Below are 24,351 nucleotides of genomic sequence, written 5' to 3' on the forward strand. Positions count from 1 at the left end.
CATGGGGATGCTGCAGTGGTAGTTAAAGGAGAAAAATGGTTCATAAGTCACTTCCCAATCCTGTTATTAACTTTTTTGTTATTTTTTTTTACTATTATTATTTTTAAAATTCCATTTCTACATTGAACAGTGTGTTGTCTGGGTATACAGGTATTAAAATATAATAATCATCACATAATCGTGTTATTAACTGAACTGCGGAGATTCATTGAGCACCTGTGGCAACAAAGGTGTAAAATGGGGCAAAATTCACTGAACAAATGTCTCGCTTAGCAACAGAAATTTTGGGCTCAATTGTGGTCATAAGTCAAGGACTTACCTACATTTCTGCATTTCTCTAAATCCTTTTTTCCAAACCAATTTCTGGCCCATCCTATGGCAGCATGTTCCATAGCCAGCTGCCTTTTTATTATTATTATAGCTCATCTGTTCTGAATTTTTCACTCTTAAATTTTAATTCTGCTCTGCTTGTCCACCTCACTCGGAACTTCTTCTTTACTTGTACTTCATTATTTTTAAATCGCAAACCTCCTGTGGCCTGACGCCAATTACCACTTCTGGGAAGAACCCAAGCCCCACAGGTAAAAGCTGCATTAAATGCTGCCGCAATCTTGGGAGTGGGAAAACACAGCTATAAAATGTCACCTTTCAGGTTTTTGTGGCAGTCCCAGCCCGGTAAGCTTAGTCACAATTCTAGCATTGCCAAAAAAAAAAAAAAAGACATTTGTTCTCCCAAATAATAATTTCTTGGAATTTAAAAGGGCTGCTGCAGGATTCCCTCTTGCAAACAAACAACTCCCAAACAACTCAGTGATATTGCTTTGACTGACGAGATGTGATGGGCCCAAAGCCATCTAGTGAGTCTTAGTCCACTGATTAATTGTTGTCACTGTTAGGAGCTTTTTCCTTAATTCTAGGAGCAGCAGGTTGGACTAGAACAGGGGTCCCCAACCCCCGGTCCATGGATCAGGACCAGGCTGCGGCATGCCAGCAACCGGTCCGCACAAACAAGCAAAGCCCCATCTGTAAGATGCAGGCAGCACACAAAACCATGCCCCCACCAGTCCATGGAAAAACCTCTCTCCATGTAAACGGTCCCTGGTGCCCAAAAGGGTCCCTTCCAGGTCTAATTCTGAATTGAATTAATCTGAGACCCTGTTCGCCACAGCCTTAATTTCAGTGATGCATAGCTAAGGATGTTGATTTGGGAGCAATGCAAAAAAGCATATGAACTCTGCAACAATTTATTGGGGAAATGAGAGAGATGAGGAGTCCTATCTGCTTTCCGTCTCCTTCCTCTCCCCTGCCCTCCAAGTCAAATTTTTCACCTGTTGTTTTTTTTTCCCCAGTGCTCAACTTAGCACCACAACTGACCCCTAGATTTTTGTTGTTAAGCAGGACAGTTGCTCAGTGAGTTTTGCCCCATTTTATGACGCTTCTTGCCATAGTTGTTAGGTGAATTGCTGCAGCTCTTTCAGTTAGTAACCCAATTGTTAAGTAAAACTGGCTTCCCATCGGGACGCTGCAACCGTCATGAATACGAGTCAGTTGCAAATTTTGATCACATAACCGTGAGGATGCTGCAATAGTTGTTAAGTCTGAAAAACGATCCTAAGCTACTTTTTCTCCAGTGCCGTTCTAACTTTGAATGGTTCACCAAACAAACTGTTGTTAATAAGTTGAAGACTACCTGGATTGCTTTTCTCCCACTCAAACTCAAACCTTCTGGGATGCTTCCTCCACCTCCTGGCAGAAGAATATGGCTCACTTGTCACTAACCACCACTGCTGGTGCTCCATCCTTTAGAAGCTCTTTCAAAACCAACACCCACATGGAGCTTACCAGGTCAACAGCTTCTTAGCCTATCTTTGTTGTTGTTGTTGTTAGCTGCGAAGTCGTGTCCGACCCATCGCGACCCCATGGACAACGTTCCTCCAGGCCTTCCTGTCCTCTACCATCTTCTGGAGACCATTTAAGCTCACGCCTACTGCTTCAGTAACTCCATCCAGCCACCTCATTCTCTGTCGTCCCCTTCTTCTCTTGCCCTCAATCTTTCCCAGCATTAGGCTCTTCTCCAGTGAGTCCTTCCTTCTCATTAGGTGGCCAAAGTATTTGAGTTTTAGCTTCAGGATCTGGCCTTCTAAAGAGCAGTCAGGGTTGATCTCCTCTAGGACTGACCGGTTTGATCGCCTTGCAGTCCGAGGGACTCGCAGGAGTCTTCTCCAGCACCAGAGTTCAAAGGCCTCAATTCTTTGGCGCTCAGCCTTTTTTATGGTCCAACTTTCACAGCCATACATTGCAACTGGGAAGACCATAGCCTTGACGATACGCACTTTTGTAGCCTATCTAGGTCAGTACTAAATAGGAACAAGACTTTCTATTCCAGAGATGGAACGTACTGGAGTTGACCGTATACAGCCCATACAGAGCATTCTCTGTTTCAGGAGAATTACTTCCAGTAAACTGCTGGTCCATTGCCTAAACAGCTGGCTCACATGATGACAAGGAAAAACAGAGTTCCTTGGAATGTTTTTCCTCTGGAACATAGTGGTTTACATGTTTTTAGTTCTTACTGTTTACAAGGCCCAGCAACTTTTCCAGATTTCACATTAAATTCTTTTCCTTTTTTTTTTTGAGATACTGACAAATCAAAACTAGAAACATCTACACTCAAAGGAGGTATTCAATCATCTTTCACAGCTTTGTTCTCCTCCTCCTTCTTGGACATAAAACAACCTCCTGAAATTTTCCACCTGTCACCAAAGAAATTGGGTGGTTTACTTTTCTGTATTTTTCCAAGAGAAGGGAATTTCATCCAAGGACTTTTTAAGGGCCAGGGGACCAAGTTTCCATGGGGTTTTTAATGAGAAAATATGGATGGCAGAGTGGCTGGAGGCAGGCTTATACAGTGAAAAAGTGTACCTACCACTAAATAAATTAAAAAAAAAACACTTTACTCATTTACTTCTGAATGTGTTCTATTGTGAAAGAATTTCTAAAGTTATTTTTCTTTTAACACATTCAGCAGGAAAAAAAATTACTTGCTCAACACTATTAAAAAAAACCTTAAAAGATGCAAAAGTTTTACCCACAAACCTTGTGCATATACAATGCAAGTGACTTTTCTATTTAGAGAACACTAAATACAGAATAGGGATGCGGTGGCTCAGTGGGTTAGGACGCTGAACCTGTCGATCAGAAGGTCAGGACGAATCCCGAGTGCCGCGTAGCAGAGTGAGCGCCTGTTACTCGTCCCAGCTTCTGCCAACCTAGCAATTCGAAAGCACGTAAAAATGCAAGTAGAAAAATAGGGACCACTACGGTGGGAAGGTAACAGCGTTCCACAGTCATGCTGGCCACATGACCACGGAGACATCCTCAGACAAGCACTGGCTCTTCGGCTTTGAAACGGAGATGAGCACCGGCCCCTAGAGTTGGAAACGACTAGCACGCATGTGCGGGGGAACCTTTACCTTTACCTTTTAAATACAGAATACAGATAGTTGAATTTAGGATGCACTGCTCCATCAATGTCGCTGGCCTCTGAAATGTAGCCAAAATCAAGGAACATGCTAAACATTTTAAGGCACTCACTTCTTCAGGCCTGCTCAGAACATGTCCTTCAGGACCAGTGATTCCCAGTTCTAAGATCCTTTGCTGCTCCTAAGGAGTAGGAAAAAGGCAGAGATCAAACTTATTTTACTAGCCAATTTCAGATCTAAGAATTCTGAACTAGGTCCTCTAGCTCCACTCTAGTAGGTGGTCTTTTATCAACTTGGCCAATTTCTAGGTGGGGTTCATATAACACGTTAAAACTTAACCCCCTTGCAAGATCAGAAGTCTCCAATCTTGGCAACTTTAAGACTTGTGGACTTCAACTCCCAGAATTCTCCATTCAACATGAGGCATTTTGAATTCTGGGAGTTGGAAGTCCACAAATGTTAAAAGTTGCCAAAGTTGGAGACTCCTGCCCTAGGCGACAGAAAACAACTGCTGTATTAACAAACATTCCACTCAAATAAGGAAACCATAACATGGCTTAATGTGATGGTCGGGTCTACACAACATACTAAGATGACGCTGGCTCTTACAGTACACTCAATCACAATCTTGTTTTAGCCTGTACTATAGATGTTCTCTAGCTGTCTATCTCAGGACCAGCTTACAGGGACTTAAAAACTGCAAGCTTCAAATATTTGTATTTGTATTCGTTAATCTAATTGTATTCTCCGCCATTTTTCACTGAGTTTACAATTTATTGCAATGTTAATTTAAAGTCAGTTTACTTTTAATTGCACACGAGACAACCCACAACCCACTGGGTCACTGTCTCAGATATTTCCTTAATGACCACAGGCAGGCAAAAAAGCGGCAGGAGGGGAGTGCTTTCTGGCTTCCCCACTGATTTTTCTTGGTGGAAGCTGGCAGGGAGCCCGGGAAATGACAATCACGTGATGGCAGCTGACCACAGCAACGTGGCAGTGTGGCAGCACTGAAACAGCCATAGCTTTGTCAAATTTCAGTCGCACGTGAGTCACAGATCCTGGATTTCAGAAGCATTTTCTAAGTGAGCTCATTTGTGGCACATTAATTCCAAAAAAATGTTGCCTTACTGTTTCGCCCATTTGACTGTTACTGTTACAAACCATCAAACAGGCACGAGAGTATTAACAGCATATACATTTCTCCTACCATTTGGATCTTTTTAATGTAATTCTCACATCATATCCATTTTGCAAGCACGTTTCTCTGATGAAATACATTCTGGGCTATTTTCTCATTCTACGACATCATTTTTTAAAAACATCCTTTGCAAACTGTACGGCCAAATTCTGAATCCCATGTGTAATCAGCCCATTTGGAAATACTACTAACAGCCCTGCAAACAGGAGTTACCTCTGCAATGATGTCACCATTCTCAGCGTGGACCTGAGCTATTGCACCAATGTCACGGATTACACTCAGGGCCTCATAAATCTGTTGAAAAAAAGAGAAAACAGGCATTTTCCTGAGCTACTTCCCAATCCATTCCATGTTACTTTAAGAACTCAGATTCCTACTCTGAAACTTCAAAGTCTTTTAAAGGTCACTGACCTCAGTTCTATGTTTATTTGGACAATGTCCAGGGATTTTCAGACTTAGGGCAAAAATTCCATATGACTAAAACAAATGAGATGCTGTCTAACTCTATGTTATTTTTTTCCCCCACTGCTATCAGCCATAAAATGCTACTTAAATTTGTTGTTGTCTGTATAAATCACTTTCCCCGTGATCTACATTTGGGCAATCTTCTTCAACACCAAATATCAAAGACTCTATAACTGGATCTTTACAAACCCATTCAGCCATTTCGGGGCTCTTCAAACTTGGCCCTTTTCTGACTTGTGGAACTCCCAGAATTCCTCAGCCAGCGTGCCTGGCTAAGGAATTCTGGGAGTTGAAGTCCACAAGTCATAAAAGGGCCAAGTTTGAAGAAGACTCCTGATCTATCTTATCCTGGCCAAATGAGTTTTGAGCAATATCAAAACTCTAAAAAGACAGGGCCCTGTATAGATATTTTCAATTATACCACCGTTCTTCCACAGCCTGGCAAAATATTATTCCACTTTAAAATATTGCCAGGTAAGAATGCAGTAGGTTACTCTGGAAGGAAAAGGTTCTCCCAAAGTTGGACATTATGTACCAAAGGCAAGGGAGGATTTGAAGCTATAGTCCTGATACAATCAGCTCTGCAGTAAAGGCTCTAGGCCAACAGCTAATTAAATTAAAAGCATAAGTCAACCTTGCTAAAAACGGCTCAAAGGTCATCTTGTTTCATACACATGCCTACAAGCAAAAGAATCTGGAAAATTCTGGTTAATGATGAGTCAAACATTTAATACATAAACGATGTTATTCTCCTGCTGCTCTTTAGCAGTTCAAGTCCATTTGCATGGAAATTTAGATCCGCTCAAACAGCTGGCCGCCACGCCTACAATTTCAATACAATTTGGGGAAATATACTTCCATCCGTTATTGAAAGAGGCTAGGTTGGGAAGACTGATCTAGGACAAAAGAGTGGTCCAGTGAACTGAGAGAAAAATCATTTAGAAGGTTGTTCATCTGTTTATTTATGATTAAATTTCCACCTGATTCCAAATGAGTCTAGGTGTAGGACTAGGATAGGCAACCTCGGCTCTTTTATGACTCAGGGACTCCAACTCCCAGAATTCCTGAGTCATGGGAGTTGAAGTCCATGAGTCATAAAAGAGCCAAGGTTGCCTAGCCCCTGGTCTAGGAGGAGAGGAAGAGAGAGAGAAAAAAGAAATTGAAGTTGTCTTCATAAGGAGAGAAACAGAAAAAAAAGAAAAAAGAAATTTGGTCATTTTTGAACATTAATGGAGAAATCATTTTCCAGAACCTTGTTCAAATGTGTTTGCATGCATTAAATTCTGATTGATAGGAACAAGGAGAGTTGTGTTTTGTTTTCCTTGCCAGAGTTCAACTTATTATCCAAATGACAATAATGGGGGGGAAAAGAAAAGGAATGTGCTTGAGAAGATTTTAAAAAAAAAGCTCCAGCAACTAGCACAAATTCCAACTTTGTACTTGCTACTCAAGAAGCATTTGCTTCCAACCCAGCTGCAGGGAGCTGCCAAATTCTTTGACACAAGTTTGTTCAGGAAGCAGCCAACCCATTTTGTCTACTTCTTAATTTGGGAATAGGATATTCCTGTTCATCCAGCTCTCACAGAGCCAGTTATACTGTGGAATGCAACCAGGACCAGCCTAGGATTAAAGTAGAAGTGCGATGTTCATAACCTGCTCAGCAGTCTTACCTGGGAATCTGTTAGCTGGAAATGGTCCTTGAAAGCCATATACACCAAGAAGGAATTGACTCCTATTAGAAAGATAAAACTGAAAGTGAATCAGCAGTCCATTTACCGAGGAATCTAGAATAGCAATGATGAAGTGTATCTTTAGCCTAGACCTGGTGTCCAACAGTCATGTTCAAATGCAACTTCCACTGGTTATAGAATTGTAGGAACTGACCTTCAACGAGTGTGGAGAACACCAGTCAGTTGCTATGGGCTGGGAAAATCCTATCCCATAATAGCTCTAATATGCACCAGTTCAGAATGCTAGAGAGGTGGACAGGAAATAACCATGAAGTTGTTTTTCACAGGTAGGCTTCACCTCATAAACTAGAGGGGTACATGGTGGCTCAGTGGCTTAATGACACTGGAGATGGTCTCTGCTCCAGAGGTTCGAGTCCTAGCACTGCCTGGCGGGGTGAGCTCCTGTCACTCGCCTCAGCTTCTGTCCACCTAACAATTTGAAAGGATGTTTTGTGAGAGTAGATAAATAGGTACCACTTTGGTGGGGAGACAAGTTGGTGCTCTGTGTAGGAAGCAGCTCTGAATATTCCTGGTTGCGGCACCCATTTATGAGGCAGCTCCAGGAAGACAGGACGCCTAGGATGACACTGCAGGAACAGCCACTCACTTTTCTTTGTGGTGCAAAGCCAGCTTGCCCTCCTGTGGCACACCTTGGGAGGCCCGCAAGTTATTTCCTATAACATAGGCTGGTCAAGTGGCAGCCAAATTACTACTCGGCAATAGTATTGTGGTCTCCTGGCTAATACCATATGCTAATAATAATAACCTCATAAACGTCTCATCATTTATTTTATTTATTTATTTATTTATTGAGATTTCTATATCGCCCTTCTCCCTAAGGGACTCAGGGCGGTTAATTGATTGATGATTCCTAATCAAAGCACATGAAAAGTCCTGTAATCACCCCCAACAAGTGACAATCATGAAGCAAGACCTCTTCTGCAGAAAGTGTAAGCCATTCTTGTCAGATGACACTCAACTCCTACAGCTACAGTACATTCTAGTGTCCAAAAGTTGCTGCCACATCACACTCCTGGCAGCAAGATAAATTAGCCAAGCGTGCACGTGCAACTAAAACCTTCATCCATGTTCAAAAGGAAAAGACCAACAGTTTTAAGAGGACCTCAAGCTTAAATCCAAGAGGAAAATACACATATCCTTGAACAAAGCTCAATGGTTACCTTCTCAACTTGAAAAGTAATGTTTTCAGAAGACATAGAATGTGTCAGGAGGATACGTGGGGGGGGGAAGAAGAGGAGGGTAAAAAAAATAATTGGGAGTTTTTAAAAATTCCACCCTGTAATGGTTTGCTGCAAATAGCAATAGCACTTCCAGTTATATTCCACTTCACAGTGCTTTAAAACCCTCTCTAAGTGGTTTACAGAGTCAGCATATTGCCCTCAACAACCTGAGTCCTCATTTTATCAACCTCAGAAGGACAGAACGCTCAACCAACTTTGAGCCGGTCAGAATTGAACTACTGACAGTGAGCAGCGAGTTAGCCTGCAGTACTGCATTCTAACCACTGTGCCATCACGGCTCAGTACAGCATTAACTATTATGGTTAACTCTAAGCTTGGTATAATTTCACATATTGCTTTATTTTTTAGGCTTTCACATTTGGGATCAGAGAGGCAGTGATGCGTTTTTGGGCTGAACGGCTGTGGTCTGGTTTTCTTTTGTTCTGACATTTCACCAGCAGCTGTGGTTGGCATCTTCAGAGGCAAAGCAAGCCACTTTGTGGTGTGCCTCTCAATAACACAGCCTCTCAGCCTATGAGCTGCCAAGAGGTACACCACAAAGCAAAACTGGCTCTGCCCTCTGAAAATGCCAGTCACAGCTGCTGGCTATATGTTGGAACGAAAGAAAACTAGATCACGACCATTCAGGCCAAAAGTTCCTCACTACTTTACAATGTCCCCAGATTGATTCATCCCAATCTGAGCAAGGGGGAACTGGAAAGTACATTTTTAGACAACAACTAGAACCCAGCTCACTTGGCACTAGCCTAGAATATGACTCTTGCGCAGGTACTCAAAACTTGTCAGGACTTACCGTGATCCTTAACCAAGGCTTCCATCTCCTCCTGGACCCCTTTGTGCCACTCTGTGATGTCCATATGCAAAGAGTAATCACAGCAAGACTTGGTGTCTGCCCACTCTCGCCATTGATCAAATGCCGAAATCAAACTGGTGCCGGGCTCAGGAACAACATGATCAACTGAAGAAAGAAAAGTGGCACATGTCGAAAAGTTAACACACTTTCAAGGTTTAAAATGACAGGATTCTAAATGAAGAAGAGGAGTAGGGCAGAACTTCTAACCCTGCTGCCAGATGCATTGGGAAAATCTCTAAAAATTCTTAACCAACAGGCAAATAGACATCATGGCTCAAGGATTCTGGGACCTGAAGTTGAACACATTTGGAGGACAGGGCCCCAGACTGCCAACAAAGAAGACAACATCCTCCTTCACACACAGGTAGTCTTTAGGTTATGAACATTTCAGCGACCATCCAAAGTTATAATGGCACTGAACAAGTGGTACTTATGACGACCCCCCCCCCTTAGTTTTGACTCTTGTAACATCCCTGCAACCCGATTGTGATTTTCTATATTCTCTGCTGGTTTCCCAAAAACACAAAGTCAATGGGGAAGCAGGCAGGAAGCCAAACATCACAGTCACTTGAGGTCCTCATTTAACAACATACACAGTCTTTGTTTAATGAATGCAACCAGGAAAGCTGGAATTACTATCACTAAGCAATGTGAACATTGTCCTACTTACCAAGCCATCAAAAACCAAGACAGTGTAAAATCCAAGTTTTTGTAACATACCACCAACTTTCTCTTTTTCAAGCTCAACATATGGCTTTTAAATTTTTTTTAAATAAAGAAGCTATCTCAATCTTACTAATAATGTTCAAAGCAGATGTCACTTTTTAAAAAAATCATAAAAATAAATAAAACAACAGAACAAAAGGATTAAAAAGGGTAAGATACTCTTGAAGAAGAAGGTCTTCTCAAATACAATACTGGACACCTTTAAGAAGTCAAGTCTGCATTAAGCCAAGAGAAGCATCATGTGTTAGATCTCATCAATATACTATTTGCAAAACAGATTCAGGTATCACACAAATCAAATTCCATGAGAAAAGTACACATGAAAGTCTTTTGTGGCTCTGACAGGAGTATCAATTGTCATATTTAAAATCAGGATTAAGGATGGGAAGTCAATTCAACTCCAAGGGCGGACTAATCTATCTACAGTTCTTCAGCTTGAAGGTGAGAAATTCTTCCTTCCTAAAAATTACAATCTCCTATTGCTACTGCAGACACTGCAAGCTAATGTCCTGCAAGAGTTGGTTCTCTCACCATCAATGGTGGGAGATGGATGGTCCTTGGAGAAGGGAAGAGATCTCACCAGAGGATTCAAGGATGAATTTTTTACACTATGCAATGCAATATGGAATTTATTTCCAAAATGATTGTGACTGTATCATGTATCATTCATTCTATTAGTCTTCCAATGGACAAGTTCATGGATGATTGGGTGATCCATGGCTAGCAAACTTGATGGCTGTTTACTAATTCACAAGGAGTTGCATTGCATCCTAGAACTTGAATTTCAACTTCTAGGATGCAACAATGAAGATGATTTATTAACCTGTTGACTATATTTCTGAGTTTTCAGAATGCACCGGAATAGACACTGTACATCAGTCACAGCATCCTGGGTAAGATGGCCTAATGCAGCAGGTTTTTTTCTGTATGTGTATAAGAATCTGCTGGACTGAATTACACCAATGGGATGGAGCTTCTCTGGTTTTGCTCTAGTCTAGATGGATACAGCAAAGTCTGAACTGTTGTACATTCCTCGTAACACCGTGTATATTTCTCACATAATCCTCCCAGTCTGCCTTCTACGTACCCCAATCTGTTCCCTACTGCTCCCTCAAGACCCTGTGGAGTCTTGCCTATTAGAGGGAAATAATTTGTGCATTGTGTTGCTAAAGGTCTTGGATTCAATCTCCAAGTTCTCCAGGTAGGACCAAAGAAAGGGCTCTTTCTGAAAATTGCTGTGTTGGCAGTTATGTTGCTCACAAGAATGTGAGGGTCAGCCAAAATCAGATTTGTCCATTTGTCAACAGTTTCAAATTTATCTGGAAAAATTCCCTTTTCAGCTTTTGGCTAAAATCAAGTGGGGTGTGTCTGTAGGGGTATAGCATAGTACAGGCAGTCCTCAACTTACGACCACAACTGAGCCCAAAATTTATATTGCTAAGCGAGACGTTTGTTAAGTGACGTCTGGACCATTTTGACCTTTCTTGCCACAGTTCTTGCAGTTGTTAAGTTAGTAACACAGTGAATCTGACTTCCCCTGTTGACTCTGTTCTGTACCAGCCTGCTACCGGCCCTGCAGCAAAAGCAGGGACAACCCCTTTACAAACGGCAAGAGGCTGGAATAAAGCCTGCCAAATTTATTCACATAAAACAGAGCAAGACAAGACACCAACCATGAAACAGGAGCTAAGAAACAGGAACTATCCAAGCGGTTGCCTTCAGCAAACCAGCCCTCCCACACATTCCCCTTAAATACAGTTCAGGGCGTGGCCTCTCTCTGCCTCCTTCCGAGGTGCCCCATTGCCTTCCTCTGTTTACTCCTGACTGACTGCCTCCTGCGTTGGGCGTCCTTGAACAGGGCCAGCTGTGGCTCATCTTCATCCACGCTGTCAGGCTCACACAGCTGGGTCTCCGTCGTGACCAGGTGGGAGGGGCCTGGCTGAGGGCTCTGCGGAGCCTCAAGGCCATCATCAGCAAGCTCTTCAACACCCCCCTCCTCCTCCTCTGAGTCGTCCGACCCAACTGCCGAACCCACAGGCTGACCCTGAATCACAACAAACTCTTCTTTTCAGAAGGTCACACAAAAGGGGATCACATGACCCTGGGGCCCTGCAAGCATCATAAATATGAACCAGTTGCCAAGTGAATTTTGATCACGTGATCACAGGGGATGCTGCAACGGTTGTGTGGAAAACGGTCGCAAGTCACTTTTTCCAGGGCCATTGTCACTTTGAATGGTCACTATGAACTGTTGTAAGTTGAGGACTACGTCTACTTGGAGCACCAATTCAATTTTTTGAGCACTGGTTTTGCCTATGTATCAAACGCGTAAAACTCTATATGAGACCAGGCCCATAGAATCGCCAAGAGTCAGACTCAACTTAATGGATCACATCATCGTATATGGAAAAATGCTTTCTGTAGCTCAGAGAGGAAACAGCAGAACGGATTATCTTTTGCTTGTCCAAAGCTCTGCATGAACATCTCCTACATAATACATGGGCAGATAATGCCCTGCTCCTCAATGGAACTTGCGAGTATAAAATAAACAACCAATTAACCAAATCCCAGTGGAGCTCCAGAAACGGAGACAATGGATAAATATTCAACTATCGCTTCCCTGCCAGATGTCAGGATGTGATTCTCATCATCTGGGTGCGCTCTTTTTTCCCCACCATAACAATCCACAAGGGCTAGGACGTGGTCACCTTATACAGCCTTGAAAATCCCACTGTGGACCATCGCTTGCATAGACTTAATTTAAGTTCCAACAAGAGACCCGTGTAACTTCCAAGATTTTTCTCAGAAGAAACCTTACCTGGGGCTCAAGTTATGACTAACATTGAGCCCCAAATTTCCACTGCTAAGCAAGTTAGTTGTTAAGTGAGTTTTGCCCCCTTTTGTGACCTTTTTGCCACAGTTGTTCAGCTAATCGCTCCAGTTGCTAAGTGAAACAAGCAGTTGTTAAGCAAATTTGGCTTCCCTCATTGACTTTGCTTATCAGAAGCAAGCTGGGAAGGTTGCAAATGGGGACACCCACCCCCGGACAGCGCAACTATCTTAAGTACGTGCTACTTGTCAAGGGCCCAAATTTTGATCACGTGACCATCGGGATGCTGCAGTTGTGGTTTAAGTGTGAAAAACTGTCACTTTTTGCAGTGCTGTTGAGCCTGTCACTAAATGAAAGGTTGTAAATCAAGGACTACTTGCATTCAAAAGCAAGAACAATAATCCTGTAGCTAGGATGAATAAATATAGGAAGGTCTTCCAATCATTGTTGGAAAAACAGATTCAAAGCAACCCAACCTAAAAAGGCACAGTGAACAGATCACACTAGGACACATGTATACAAAATTCTTCCCAATCATCTATTACTGCTTATTATTCCTAACTGAACTTGGATTTTGGTTTTACATCGAGGAACAGCATTCAACCTCACAGTTGTGTGAGTTAGGCACATACGGACGGGACCCATAAATAAATAAGTAAATAAATTCTTGTAATGAACGTTTGTTTCTTTTTGTTCCCGCTTGAAAAAGATTCATCAGTTCTAGATTTTTTTTTTTCAAAAAGCCCAAACCAAAACAGGCACTATACCAAACGAGACAACAAGGCTGCCCTCTGTTAGTTCATCTGTGTGTTTTTATGTGCAGTTGCCAATAAGCCACACTGAAACATTGTATCTTGCAATAAATAATAATAATAATAATAATAATAATAATAATAATAATAATAATAATAATAATAATAATAATAATAACAATAATAATAATTTTTAAAAGGTTAGAGATGATCGGCTCAATCAATATATCCATGAACTACACAGGATTCTGTGTATTCATTTTCTTTCCTGGAAAACACACAAACACACACACACACACACACACACACACACAAACACAGAGGTAAAGTGAAAGAATCCAAGAAGAAGAAGAGGAAGAGGAAGAGGAGGAGGAGGAAGAGGAAGAGGAAGAGGAAGAGGAAGAGGAAGAGGAAGAAGAAGAGGAAGAAGAAGAGGAGAAGGAAGAAGAAGAAGAAGAAGAAGAAGAAGAAGAAGAAGAAGAAGAAGAAGAAGAAGAAGAAGAAGAAGAAGAAAAAAAGAAGAAGAAGAAGAAGAAGAAGAAGAAGAAGAAGAAGAAGAAGAAGAAGAAGAAGAAGAAGAAGAAGAAGAAGAAGAAGAAGAAGAAGAAGAAGAAGTAGTAGTTGTTGGAAGGGACCTATAACCCTATATCATTTCAGACAAATGGCTGTCCAGTCTCTTTTTAAAAACGTCCAGTGTTGGAGCATTCACAGCTTCTGGAGGCAGGTTGTTCCACTGGTTAATTGTTCTGTCAGGAATTTTCTCCTTAGTTCTAGGTTGCTTCTATCCTTGACTAGTTTCCATCCGTTGCTTCTTGTCCTGCTTTCAGGTGCTTTGGAGAAGAGCTTGACTGCCTCTTCTTTGTGGCAGCCCCTGAGATATTGGAAGACTGGTATCATGTCACCCCTCACCCTTCTCTTCGTTAAACTACACATACCCAATTCCAGCAACCGTTCCCTATGTGTTTTAGCCTCCAGTCCCCCAATCATCTTTGTTGCTCTTCTCTGTACCCTTTCTAGAGTCTCGACATCTTACCAACAATACAAAGCCACAAGTCCCTGCAGGTATACTACAGAGAGGGGAAGGTCTATGCAGAGAGAAGAGAAGCATAACATGGCATCTACGCCAGGCAGTATGAGCATCCCCTTTGCATCTCCTGTGCAAAGAAGACTTTTTATGTGCATTTAGTGGGTTTGTATTATTATTATCCTTCACATCCTATTACCTATTCCTTATCTTCTTATGACTTTGTTGCTTGTATCTTAGGATTTATACTGTTTTATTTAGTATCCTTGTACAGGGCTTTTCAACCTTTTCACCCATTGTACCACTTTTAGGATATGGCAACATCCGAGTACCACCAGTCGTCTAGCAAGGTGTCAAAAACTTGATGACCAAAAAAAAAAGGAAAAAAGTGATGAAGTACAGGTAGTCCTCAACTTACAACAGTTCACTTAGTGACTGTTTGAAGTTACAACGGCACTGAAAAAAGTTCCCCCCAAGCCACAGCCGAGCAAGACATCTGCCTGCCCGCCTGGCAGCGCTCTTCCTCCTGTCCGAGGTTTTCATTGTTGTGAGCATTTCTGTTGAGAATTGGTGAGTGGGGTAGGGTGGGTGTGTGGTTTTTATTTCCCCCCCCCCTTCTGCTGGGTGGTTGCAGCAGGTTTTGGTCACTTCACATGATCCTGGGACACTGTGACCATCATAAATATGAATCAGTTGCCAAGTATCTGAATGTAAATCACAAGACCCTGGAGATGCTGCAACTTTCCAGCTGATCGGCACTTCTTCTGGGCTCAGCAGAAGCACCAGGATCAGCGCTGAGCTCCAGCTGGAGCCTGGCACTGATCCTGGCACTGATCCTGGCGCTTCCGCTGAGCCCTGACAGCCCTGCAGCTCCAGCCATCTCTCGCTCAGGCTTGTGCGGTGCTGCCACCAGTTCAGCTCATTCCCCTCCCCCGCTACCACTTTTCTAGGATGGTTGCGTACCACCTGCTAGGTGCCAATGTACCACAGGTGGTACCCGTACCACTGGTTGAAAAGCCCTGTCCTAGTGTTATTTATGTTGATTGCTTATTTAGTATCCTAGTACCCTATGACTAAGCGTTGTATCTTATGATTTATGCTGAATGTATTTTAAGATTATGTGCATTTAGTAGGGCTGTGTTACTATTATCCTTCTCATCCTATTACCTATTCCTTATCTTCTTATGACATTGCTGCTTCGATTTATGTTGTTTTATTTAGTATCGTAGTATGGTTTACCTTGATTGCTTATTTAGTATCCTATGACTGAGTGTTGTATCTTATGATTTATGATGAATGTACTTTATAATTATGATGATCGATCACTTGTTGCTTGTATGTACACTGAGAGCTTATGCACTGGAGATAAATTCTTTGTGAGTCCAATCACTCTTTGCAAATAAAGAATTCTAAATGGATAATGAAAAATGCAACACAATGTTGTAGTATTGTCCCCAAATAAAAATGCCCATATTCCAACCAGCCTCAGAATTTTTCCCTGCCACTCCTAGAGATACCAATTGTAACCCAGGAGATTCTTCCTAACATTACTGACGAACAGTGCCAGATACAATCAAACCCAGAAAGGGATGGGGGTTTAATCACACAGTCATCTGGACACACATTTCTGTAGACACTCCACCACACACATACATTCTTTGCTGATCATTAAAAGTATCCTGGATTTTTCTTCGTTTTGTCCATTGTCCACGTTTTCTACTTTTAGGAAAACAAAATGCAGAAAAAACCTGGCTTGTTTGCAATGCAGAGATACAAATGAACGGCATCAACTGACGTATACAGAAAGCTGATGAAAAAAATAAATTATATGGTAGAAATCTTCTACACTACCAGAAAATTTAGGAGTTTGAACATTAATGTAACACAGTTCAGCCAAACATTATTTACTTGACCCCAGCATCACATGACGCTGGGTTGTTTGTCTTCCCAACTATTTTCTTTAAAAGCCAATTTCAGTTAGAATTACGTACAAGCTGGCTGGTTTCCTCCCAACATATGAGTCTAGAGTTGATGCCACTACATGCAAAACTAGGAACAACAACACCCTGCTGTGCTGGGCACCCAACAGGCAACATTCCTAAGACTCAATTTTCAACCATCCCATCCTTTATCAAATTTGTCTGGTGCAGCGTGGAACAAAAAAACAATGCACATTGTAACCTCTGAAAAACAGAAGCCTCTAAGTTAAGTAGCAGCTATCCATTCAAAATACTTAAATGACTGGCCATGTAAAAAGCTACTTCTGCTAATAATAAATATGTGCATTAGTATTTTTACCAATACTTGTGATTTTTTTTCTAGAAACACTTAGAATCCAGCTGCTTCTCTTTTTATTGCTTCTTCTGACCTTTAGCAGGAGAGAAGAATTGCCAAGAACAAATAGAATAAACAAACTAGCAGCAATTTTCTGGGGAAGAGAGAAGCAGCTTTTTTTTTTTCCAACCTGGAGCATAAAAAGATGACTAGCCAAGAAAATGACCGCAGTAGCACTCAGCTTAATCCAGACACTTCTGAAACGGCCTTACATTGCTAGTAAGAAGTCTCAGTTATAAAAACATTAACGCACGAAGTCTACTTTAAAAAATAAAAAATACAACTCCTTCCAAGAAGGTAACAGGGGTAGAGGTTTAGGAAAATTATGTTTCCTTTCTTGGTTATCTTTAATTCTGGGATGCTGAAAGGGGGGGTGGAAAGATTTTTGACAGAGAAATACACACCTGTATGTGGATTTGACTGCTATAAAGAATGGTGCATTTTTCAAATGAGAAGAATGTGGATTTTGAAGTTACCTTTTGGTGAGATGGGCTTATCAATTTTAACAGTCTTCTTATTTGCCCCTTAAAATCTACTGCTGCTTTTTCTCAAGTGGAACAAAGACATTAAGTCTCATCTTTAGTGGGCATAAAAGGAAATAGGGAGGAGTCCGAGGGGTGTTCGTGGGTCAGGGCTGCTGACCGAACTGGGTGTCGTCCCCCCCCCCCAATCCTTTCTGCTTGAGTGAGGGGTTGGACTAAAAGACCTCCAAGGTCCCTTCCACCTCTGTTGTTCTGTAATATTATTTAATCAATTCTTTCAGATTTAGGATGAGTTTTGTGCAAATCCGCTTAGCGCTTGCAATTTCAGACTGCAAAGTTGGACACCCCTTGCCGTGAGTGCAATATCTGGATTCCCAAATCATGTTAGATCTGTACATTTTAACTCTGGTTTGTTGTTATTTGGATAGAATAGGATAGGATAGGATAGGGCAGGACAGGATAGGGGACAGGGGACAGGGGACAGGGGACAGGGGACAGGGGACAGGAATAGAATAGAATAGAATAGAATAGAATAGAATAGAATAGAATAGAATAGAATAGAATAGAATAGAATAGAATAGAATAGAATAGAATAGAATAGAATAGAATAGAATAGAATAGAATAGAATAGAATAGAATAGAATAGAATAGAATCTGGAAGGGACCTTGGAGGTCTTCTAGTCCAGCCCCCTGTTCAAGTAGGAGAACCTATACCATCTCAAACAGGTAAATGTCCAGTCTCTTATTAAAAATCTCCAGTGATGGAGCGCCCACAATTTCTGGGGGCAAGCTGTTCCACTGGTTGATTGTTCTCACTGTCAGAAGTTTCTTCTTAATTCCAGGTTTGCTTCTCTCTTTGATCAGTTTCCAACCATTGTTTCTCGTCTTTCCCTCTGGTGCTCTGGTGAACAACATGACCCCCTCTTCCTTGTGGCAGCCCCTCAGATACTGGTATACTGCTATCATGTCTCCCCTATTTCTTTTTTTCTTTAGACTAGCCAAACCCAAGTTCCACAGCCATTCATCGTATCTTTTGGTCTCCAGACCTTTGATCATCTTAGTTGCTCTTCTCTGAATTTTTTCCAAACTCTCATCATCTTTTTTTGATATGACGACCAAAATTGGGTGCAGTATTCCAGGTGTGGTCTTACTAGGGCTTTATAAAGCAGTACTAATACTTCACATGATTTTGCTTCTATGCCTCTGTTTATACAACCGAGGATTGTATTAGCTTTTTTGGTTGCTGCTGCACATTGCTGGCTCATGGTCAAATGATCGTCCACTAGGACACCAAGGTTCCTCTCACAGTTACTGTTTTTAAGCCAGGTCTTGCCCAATCTGCATTTGTACCTTTGGTTTTTCCTGCCTAAGACTTTGCTTTTCTCCACATTGAAACTCATTTTGTTGGATAGGGCCCATTGTTCAAGTTGGTCAAGATCTTTTGCTTGATCACATATTATTGCTAAATAATATGCTATACCCCTTGAAAGCCACGAGCACTTGATTTAAATTAATCCTAAGTTAAGAATTAAAAATGGCCAAACTCTCACATGATTTTTTGAGTTCATGCAAGAATAATGCAGCTTTTAGGGATCAGAAATGTAGAGATTGCAAGAATTTGCAGACCAGGGACGAGGATTACATAGATAAAGTTGGCAAATCTTTGGTAAGAGTAATAAACTCTAGAGCAAAAGCTACTTATTTCCCTGTGCCACATCTGGGTAACTTCTGCTACTAGTTAGCTACAGCACGTGGCACTGAATTTCTGAATAGCAAAGATTTATCATCTTGCTGGGGAAAATCTGAAAAAAATACACGTGACTCAAACTGAGATGTCAACGCAAACCAAAGTTCCCCTCTCCCCACAAATATTTTTATTCATCCTTTGAGAATTAAAAACAGTAAGCAGAAGGACGGGCCCTATCGTTAGATCAGAAAAACAAAATAACAGTTCATATGCGTTTAACGGTTGCTAAATCAATTGCAGATATCGCAGTAGTTTGTTTACCCACTCTGTTCTAAAGAAATCCGCACAGACAAATTATGTGACATGCTGTTTGCTGGATTCGATTTCATCAACTGGTCCCTTTTTAAAAGAAATTGGGAGGAAAGTTAGAGAAAGCAGAGGGCAGGGAGGCAGAAAATGTCTAGCCTTTGGTCATTCGATTTCAAAACACCAAAAAAAACAACCCATAATTAAACCTGGATCCAAAGAAATCAAAAACTAGGAGACGTTTCCAAAAATGCACACATATATCCAACCGCCAGTGACTTTTTCTAGCATTCGGATGATTAAAAATAGCTAAAATGGAAGGGGAAAAGGCAGAGTCATTCTCATTCTTCATTTTTATATGTTTCTAATTAAATTTTGTAACTTGGGAGGGTTACTTGGATAAAAGAAGAAAGCTCTTGCTTTAAAAAAAAACCCATCAAGGGATTAAGCGGCACTTTTTTTGTCAACAGTTATTCTCCATTTTTTTAAAAAAAAAAATCAATGTAGCTCTTTAAAACAGATTATCGTTTGAAAACCCCAAGGAAGTCTTCGAAGAGATGTTGTGTGGGGGGGGGGGGGAAGCTGGCGATCGATTTAACTGCGTCTCCCAAGTCGTAATAAATCCTTGAACGAGAGAAAGAAGCCAAAGACAATCTTTGACAACTGTGGTGTCCATGGATGGGGAATTTCTAAAAAAAAGAAGTCATCTTAAACCGCTCAATAGCTATTTTGCAGCACTGGAAGAAAAAGGTAATTTATGGGTGCCCAGCGACCCAAAAAGATCGTGTAATGTATCTAGGCAGCAAAAAAGTGTTTCATTTTGTTTGGAATTACATTGCATCACTACACTCCAGAAGCTCTCGTATTGCACCAGAGTGAATTCTATGTTTCCACAGTTGTATCTTGGGATGTATGGTGGGAGTGCATGTTTATTTTGTTTACGATGTACGTACGTGTGTACTTCTAAGTTACTTTGACCCTTCTCTTCCTCTAAATGTTCCATAAGTGTTCAGCAGCACATAATCAGCACACAAAATATCTAACTCAGGTCCTGGAGGACTACAGAAGCACATCTGTTTCTTTGTTATGTTTTGAGAGATTGTAACTATATTTAGCTTGGGTCATTCTAAGGTATAATAGTCACTACTTGGACTGCTCAGGCATACCGCCCTCTCGTTCAGATTAGGGCAGTCCAAAGGCACAGTCAAATAAACAGCTTATGAAGTTGGACTCACATCTCATTAAGACTCAGTATGGTTTGATTTATGGATAGCATAGTGCCGGAACTCAGCTGCTGTGGCCCCACTTCAACAAAACATGGCTTCATCGCTCTGTGAACCAACCAAAGCAATTCCTTATGATTCTGTAAAGAACTAGAAGCAGCAGGAGAGAACACTGTCCTCTTATTAAAGTAGGAGTTAAACGTGGTTTGAACCTGCATTAAGTGTCTACTTTTCATCCTTTCAATAGCCTCTTTGAAGATGCAGACCATCCTCTGGTTCAGAAATGTAAGACAAACCATAATTAAATCCTTACACATCCCATTAAATCTTGTGTGATTCTAAGGTTCATGGCTTATAAGAGTCTAAAGCTAGTATATGTCCTACTCTTGATGTACCTGTGATCCCAACCAGTGCATCAAGCGCTGGTGGGTGAACCTCTGAGATACTCTATAAAAAATCTCCATACGATGATCCAATTGTTTTGCAGCACGGCCTTCAGATCACTCCTACTGTTGTACACTGCTTTCTTGAAGTTCTGGAAGAGAAGTAATTTGAAGCATGCCACGCTATGCCATACATATCCCCTGCCATCTCTGCTACATACTGAAGCAGAGTTGTTTCAATTCTTATTTTGCATGATCTGGAGTATTATACAGATATGTGTAAATTAATATACTGTTGCAGAAAGTACTTAAAAGTGGTTGCTTTGCTTGATTTGAGAAGGAGAAGGTGTGAAAGAGAACAGAAATAGCTAGACCAAACCATCCAGATGTTTCTATTATGGGAGGCAAGAGATAGACAATAATGTCAATTCAAAACGGCAATTCTTGGCTGACCAACCCTTTTGTCCCTGTTAAAAATGTAAGTGTTTGGAATTAAAAATTGAATACAGTATGGCCTTCTAAAATTTAGGACATAGACAAATTTGCTTCTGAAAGCCCACTGCAAACCTAAATTTGATTTTATGAATGTGTAATTTCTTTTGAAAATATGGTGCATCCTTCTCTCCTACTCTGATGTGTACCTTATTCCCCTCTTTTTCCCCTGGCCTTTTGTTGAAGTTATGTATGACTCAGAATGCCACATGTGAGATTTTTGAACCATGAGAAAGACACATGGGCTAACCTACTCTCCAGCCCTGGAACTTGTGAGGGAAGAGGGAGTGAGAAAGAAAGATGATAAACATAATATTTGTGCAAAAATCCAATCCAGCTGTTAAGGCTGAGAACCAACAATTCCTCAGAAAGATCAGCAAGAAGGAGGAGAAGGGTAGGACAGCCAAGATGAAGCACTGTGGAGGCTTAGCACCGACTTAGCTTCAAGGACTGCAATGATAGATATACAAACTTTACCCAAATTTATTTAGAAAACAGAGTGAGCGCCTGTTACTCGTCCCAGCTTCTGCCAACCTAGCAGTTCGAAAGCACGTAAAAATGCAAGTAGAAAAATAGGGACCACTACGGTGGGAAGGTAACAGCGTTCCGTGCGCCTTTGGCATCTAGTCATGCCGGCCACATGACCACGGAGACGTCCTCGGACAAGCGCTGGCTCTTCGGCTTTGAAACGGAGATGAGCACCGGCCCCTAGAGTCGGAAACGACTAGCACGCATGTGCGGGGGAACCTTTACCTTACCTTTATTTAGAAAACGCCCTCTAAGGAAATCAAGCCTTTATGCATATACTCTTCTTGCCATATAGTGATGCATCCAAAGAATGTATATTTATAAAGTATAAAACTTTATAAGCATTCAACTTTGCTCTACCCTGCTATCTTCAAACCATGGTAAGCCATACTGTTCAACCATGGTTTGTGGAATGAAATATAATTGGGTTTGCACAAGACAAGTAAGTTCATCCAACCCAAAATAAAAATAGTAAAGTCTCTTTTCATCAACATCAACTCATAGAAACTACAATATGAGTTACATTTCGGTTTACTATGCTATATAGTACTTGCTTAAGTCTCCCCCCACCACCACCACCCCCGAATTTTCCATCTCACATACCAAACCAATATTTCGTAGCATGACATGAATTTGCAACAAGCCTTCCTCTGTAAGAATTAGCAAGCTGGAAAAATCCAGCTATGTAAACCATAGTATATTGTGTGGTATGCTGCACAAAATCATTCAAAGACGGCCTAGCCCACAAATGATTGATACTGCAATGGGTGAAATTGCTCACATGTTGCCCCTGAAGCCATGGAACCTGTTTGCAGCCTCTGACCACAGACACACAGGCAATTTAGTGAATGTGCTACCAACAGAAGTGAATATTTATAGCTCAGGGTTGGGCTTGGGGTCATCGATGACAGCACTGATGATGTTACTTAGTTGGTAATAAAACATCTGCAAGAAAACAACCAAGCTCAGAGAGGACAAGCACCCCACAATGCAATGTGTCCACCTAGAACAGTGATGGCGAACCTTTTAGAGACCGAGTGCCCAAACTGCAACCCAAAACCCACTTATGTATTGTTGAGTGCTGGGTGGGCATGGCCCATTGGGTGGGCGTGGCTGTGGTGGTAACGGCAGACTGGGTGGGACTAAAAAGTTCAATCAATCAATTCCAACTTCGCAAGATCTTTTTTTTTCCCCCGTGAGAAGTTGAAATTGATTGATTGATTGAATGAACCTCTTTTCTTTTGCACACGGCACTGGAGGCCTAAAGCGAAAAGGTTTTATAACACCCAGCTGAAGGCCTAGGACTGGGGCAATGGTGTGCATGCCCACAGAGAGGGCTCTGCATGCCACCTGTGGCACACGTGCCATAGGTTCGCCACCATGGACCTAGAAGCTCAAACTAGCCTCAACATCCCTCTCTTGGTTACTTCTGGACAATTTTGCATATGCGTTTGATAGACCCCCCCGGTTGCTATGATTTGATGCTAATCGTAGTAACTGTCCAATTGACGTAATTAGTTGCAATAAACAAAGGTAAAAGCAAAAGCTTGAATTCAGCTTCAGTACATCAATACTTATCCATCGACTTCAAGGGTCTCCAAACTTGGCAACTTTAAGATTTGTGGACATCAAGTTCCAGAATTCCTCAGCCAGACATGCTGGCTGGGGAATTCTGGGAGCTGAAGTTCACAAGTCTTAAAGTTGCCAAGTTTGAAAAACCCCTGATCTACTTTAACATGAGATACAACCCACATTTTCCTCCATTCTCTTTCCTTGGACCTTGGAATTTAAAAAAATATCCAGGAGGAAAGCGGAGGAGGAGGGAACGTGGACTGTAAAGGACTCATCAATATATCCCCTGGGACAAGTGTAAATGTTTACAGCTCTGATTTTTTTCTTCAAAAAAATACCCCAATCTCTCCAAGATGAGCAGCAGAATCTTTTTCATAATCCTGGGCTTTGAAACACAAACCCCATGTTGGGTTTTTGAATCAATGCAAACCACAATGACACCCATTTTTTTCCCAGGCCAAGGTTCACATTTTGACATCTCCAATCTATACCAGGACTTCCCAATCCAGCAATGGACTTGCTAGCAACCAATTTGCTAAAATCTTTAGAACTCAGCATTGCCTATAATATCCTAAATAAGCTCAAGAAATAAAATGCAAAGTCTTATGGGGCTTGACTCTAATCTTTGTTTATTCCATTCCTTCAACAAAAAAAGACTTCCCAGCCCATACACCAGTAGCCAGGCATCTAGACATAATACATCCTATCAACTCAGCCAGCTGTAATAGATATAAATATAATTTTTACAAATCTAGACATAATACGAACACATAAGCATCTAATCCCTCTAGGGCTAATTGCCAAGCTGCTTTACAAGCCTCTGTGCTTTAATGCTTTCACCGAGGGAACAACTTGAGTAGAATCTCAATATTGAAGCAGCAGATAAAATTACATTAGCTGGAAAAGAAATACTGGGAGTTGAGAAGTAACTATAGAAACACAAATATAGAAATGGCCCAATTTGCTTAATTTATCTTGCTAGCAGAGTGCAAGAGACCAAAAAATTTAAGAATCAAATG

The 24,351-nt window shown here is 41.4% G+C and overlaps 1 protein-coding gene across 1 annotated transcript in view; it reads right to left on the reverse strand.

Moving 5' to 3' along the window:
* The window catches only part of DPYSL2 (dihydropyrimidinase like 2), a 56,291-nt gene that overhangs the window by 17,094 nt on the left and 14,846 nt on the right, over positions 1–24,351 (reverse strand). The window contains exons 4-7 of the mRNA XM_081333549.1: positions 8,934–9,098; positions 6,819–6,880; positions 4,897–4,977; positions 3,595–3,663 (exon numbers count right to left, since the gene is read on the reverse strand). Of these exons, the coding sequence (XP_081189675.1) occupies positions 3,595–3,663; positions 4,897–4,977; positions 6,819–6,880; positions 8,934–9,098 (377 nt within the window). The remainder of the gene's footprint in view (positions 1–3,594; positions 3,664–4,896; positions 4,978–6,818; positions 6,881–8,933; positions 9,099–24,351) is intronic.

Source organism: Vipera berus (genome assembly GCF_964194415.1).
Source record: "Vipera berus genome assembly, chromosome: 8".
NCBI classification, from domain to species: domain Eukaryota; kingdom Metazoa; phylum Chordata; class Lepidosauria; order Squamata; family Viperidae; genus Vipera; species Vipera berus.